Source organism: Poecilia formosa, unplaced genomic scaffold (assembly GCF_000485575.1).
Source record: "Poecilia formosa unplaced genomic scaffold, Poecilia_formosa-5.1.2 Scaffold98, whole genome shotgun sequence".
NCBI lineage: Eukaryota > Metazoa > Chordata > Actinopteri > Cyprinodontiformes > Poeciliidae > Poecilia > Poecilia formosa.
Window position 1 is genome coordinate 1675160 of NW_006800037.1, and position 4337 is coordinate 1679496.

The following is a 4337-nucleotide window of genomic DNA, read 5'->3' on the forward strand; positions in this document are numbered from 1 at the left end:
TAAAAGAGAATAGAATTTTATTTGTTTTTCTATTGCCTTATCAGACACTACATCACCCACAACAGTCTACTATCATTAAATAATTCACATCCAACATTCTTATTCACAAGTGGTTAGGTGATATATATATATATATATATAAATATATGAGTGGTTTCTGCGTGTGCTGGTGAGAAGCAAGTATCTTTAGATGTGGTTATGAAAATACTGCTTGCAGACTGCAGGAGGAGTACACACATCTGGTGACAAGGTAAGCATTAAAGATCCTCAAGTTCCCCCTGAAAATAAGTCAGGAATCTAAAAAAATTGTATCCACATTTTTTATGTATGTAAAACTCATCACAGCCTCATGGAGCTGCTAGTCTGGCAATACTTTTCTCGCCCATAGTGCACAACAAATTACTACAATAAAGGTAAAAAAGTAAAATAAAGTCCAAGTACCATAATGGTTGGTAGAACTACATAATACAGCTCTTACATTCAATGAACTTACCATTTACTTTCAAATACTTTCCAGAAGCTTACCAGGTAATTCAAGAGGATTTTAAAGGAACTTACTGGACACTTTCCCCAAAACCTATAAAGTACTTACCAGGACCGCAGATGTTACTCTCCAGAGCATGCCAGAAACCTTTCCTGGAAAGTACCTAATAGTTAGATCACTAGTAAAGTAGAAAAAATGTAAGTTAGGTAAAAATACCTAAAAGAAGTAACCAACATGTTTGAAAGGTGTAGCTGGTGATCTCCATAATGCAACCTTAGCTGGGAAATTACCCAGTTCGTTTAACGAAACTTCCAGGAAAGTGACCTCCAGAGGACTGTTTCACAAAATCCGGGATAAGAAATAAAGTCAAGCTTCATGTAGCACCATCAGTTTATCCTGGCTTTATCTGTTTCACGAAGACCAAACCAGGCTCAGGAGGTGGAGCTACTGCATGTCGAGACAGACCTAAGTTATTCAGGTGAATGCGCGTCCACAGATTTCTTCAAGAGACCAGATTTCTTCGTGCTCAATACAAACCCTGTTGCTAGAGTAGCAAGTTATAGCGGATCAATTGAGTTTCGTAATTGGCCCAAAATATACATTTCGAAACCATCCTTAACTAAAAAGACGTTATAACCTATGAAGCCTGGCTGTTAGCCTGGTCTGGAGCAGGTTAGCTTCACCATGATAACTTATGAGTTACTGCTTTTGTGAAACCAAATCTAAGCTTCATTAAGCCAGGATATCTGGAAACTCCTGGCTTAATCCGCTATCCAGGTTTTGTGAAACAGCCCTCAGGTTCTGAGAATAGGCTTAAGTAAACGGATGAAACAAACAAACAAAAAACACATATAGGGTAACAGTGTAGGGAATACATACAAGCCTCTTCTTCAATAAAAGTTAATAGTAAAGAATTTAAAAGTGATGAAAAATTCAGATGGTCTAAAAATTCTTTAAACATTTAAAAAGTACCACCATTTGAATGCTGCTGGCTCGTGACGAAATGATGAATAAATATTGTGAAAGGTGAGTAAAATGTGCTGTGACCTGTGCCTGTTCACTAAGCATGATGAAGAGATTGGATCAGTACATGCATGACACTTTCCTGTTGAATCTGATGGTTAGAAATGTTACTTAACTTTAAGAACTGTGAAAATCAAACTTATATTTTGTTCACTGTTTTGGTTTTTGATATTTATAACCATGTGTGTTAGTAGCGGCTTACAAGGCTTTTTTTTTTATTGTAGTCTGAGCAACCGTCGTGATTTTCTCCGTTCGAACTAAGTTTCATAAGCTACATGAGCAATAGTAAACAAGCCAAAAGTGGCTGATAGTGAAGTAATGTCTGATACTGGTCTATTTTTTAGGTGACACCACTCAGAACTTGCTGAGGGACGGCAGTGCCCCCGCCTTCACAAGCACGGCTGAGAGCAGGTCCGCCGGCCCCGTCGGGTGAAGCACTGTAGTGGGAGAAGGATCCGCATGTTTATTGTCGGAGTTTGTGGGTGCAGGACTCTTTAGAGCAGACTTGCCAGTGCCACTGCCTCCACCTCCACCCAAACTGGTCCTGCTGTTTTCCAGTGTGGGGATAATGGTGCCTAGGGGAGGGTTACCCAACGCAGGCGACCCACATGGCTCCATGGTGGTTTGAGAGCAGCAAAGTAAATTATAGAAAGCTCCTCTCATCTCCCTGCTGGACAGTGTGTATATCAGAGGATTGAGGGCAGAGTTGAGCACAGCCAGGGCGATGAACCAGTCCACCTTGTAGAGGACCTCGCACCTTTGCGGGCTGCAGCCGACATCGAGCAGGAGCAGAACGAACAATGGGGTCCAGCAAACGACAAACACCCCAAGAACAATCACAACCGTCCGCAGCAGGACCAGAGAGCAGTCTGAGGGCCGGCTGCTCACCCTGCGGCCGCTGGAGGTCACCAGACGGTAAATCCTTATGTAGAGAATGATGATAGCAACCAGCAGCGCGCTGAAGACACTAATGCAGAAGGCGATGTAGCTTTCAGCGTACAGTGGCAGAACTGTGGAGCAGGAATCCAGATTGTTCAGGCAGTTCCAGCCCAGACTGGGCAGGGCCCCGAGCAGCACAGACACAACCCAGCATGCTGCCAACATTACCAGGAGTCTTCCTCGTCCGGTTGTTTCATTGGGCCGCAGACGCACCATCGTCATATGCCTCTCAATGCCAATGGCCAGGAGGCTGAAGGTGGAGGCGCTGAGGGCTACAAACATGCTTCCCTCTCTGGCCAGCCATTGCTGTGGCGTCAGGTAGAAGGTCTTACTCCCCGAGGTAAAGATATTTACCACGTAGGCCACACCGGCCAGAAGGTCAGACAGCGCCAGGTTTCCAATGAGCAAGTACATTCGGCTGTGGAAGCGCTTGTTCCTCCAGATAGCGAGCAGAACCATAATGTTCTCCAGAATGATGAGCATGCAGATGATTAGCAGGAACACCATCTTGCAGACGCCCCCGTTGCGAGGTCGGTCCAACTTCCCCGAGTGGTTGTAGTGGTTGATGATCACAGTGTCCATCCCCTCCTTGATAATGTTCTCCATCCTGGCTTTCCCAGTCCTGAATCTTCCTCGGCCGCACAGCAGAGGGCGTCACAGCACTGGAAACAGGAGCTGCTCACCCTGGAAGTGTCACATCAGCCATCACACCACAGACCTGCCAAACAGGCCAAAATTAGTCATAAAACAGAGTTGTTGTTTTTATGTGTTTTTTTTTTACAATATCCTTTTTATTAAAACATATCAATTTAAGTAAAGAAAACCTGTCAATAAAACTCTTCAGACCTGATGTTTTTCTAGTGAGCCAAAACATTTGTACTCCTCTTGATCATATAAATAACAGGGAAACCTACCTCATGTTTGTATATGCTTTTCTGATATTCATTATAATGGACATTATGACTAAATTATGTCATTAAAATGCAGGTAACAAAATCTATACTTTTCATATAGACTTCATGTCACAAGTAATCAGGTGTGAGCTCAACCTTTGAAACTGAATGTCTGCATATTTGTTGTGAAAATGTCAGAATAGATCATACAAAGTCTAGTTTTGTCTTTATTCATGTATAATTGAACTTTCAAATGCACTGGAATGCTTAACATGCAGTACTGCTAAACATGTAACAGCGGATGACACAGTTATCAAAGCATCAGCTTTATGGGTATTTTCATGTAGTCTAACTTTTTGAGAGAAACCTGGAAGCAGTTTCAGTGTGGGACGAAGCACAGGTGGATTTTACATTTGTTACAGTAGAAGTGTGTTTTTCCTGTGCAGTCTGGCTTCCTGCATCTGGTGGTCACTGATTCCCCCGCTGCTCCCCCCCAGATTTTGTGCGGTACAGATTGACTATTTGATCTGGCAGGACAACATCACCCATTGATTCGCCGTACAGCTTGACCACCTCTCGGTGAGACTCTTTCATAAAACCGGGCAATGGCTTATTTCCTAAATCCGAGCATCCTAGATTAATTATCTCTCTATAACTGGGTCAGGGAAATTTGAGAGTTTATACTTCATCTCTGAAAAAAATTAAATAGCATAAAATAATTCTTAAATCGCAACTTGGCCATAACATGCTTATAGACAGTAACACTGAATAATTAAGCATTTGATAACATGGTCAAACTCCTGATTTAAATAGTATTTGAAGATACTTTGTAAAACATTTCTACTAGAAATACTTCAAATTATACTGAGAGCACTTTTTCTATATTACTATGAACATGAATTAATATTTTTGATGGAAAACAGGTACTTACTCCTCTCTTCTCTAGTTTCATAAAACGCTCCTCTTATGCCTGAAGCCCAAGCATTCAAATTATATAT

The 4337-nt window shown here is 42.0% G+C and overlaps 1 protein-coding gene across 1 annotated transcript in view; it reads right to left on the reverse strand.

The window, feature by feature from the left end:
- Window positions 1–4337, reverse strand: part of s1pr3a (sphingosine-1-phosphate receptor 3a) — a 5068-nt gene continuing 731 nt past the window's right edge. The window contains exon 2 of the mRNA XM_007558744.2: window positions 1–3164. Within this exon, the coding sequence (XP_007558806.1) occupies window positions 1862–3052 (1191 nt within the window). The 5' untranslated portion in view covers window positions 3053–3164 and the 3' untranslated portion in view covers window positions 1–1861. The remainder of the gene's footprint in view (window positions 3165–4337) is intronic.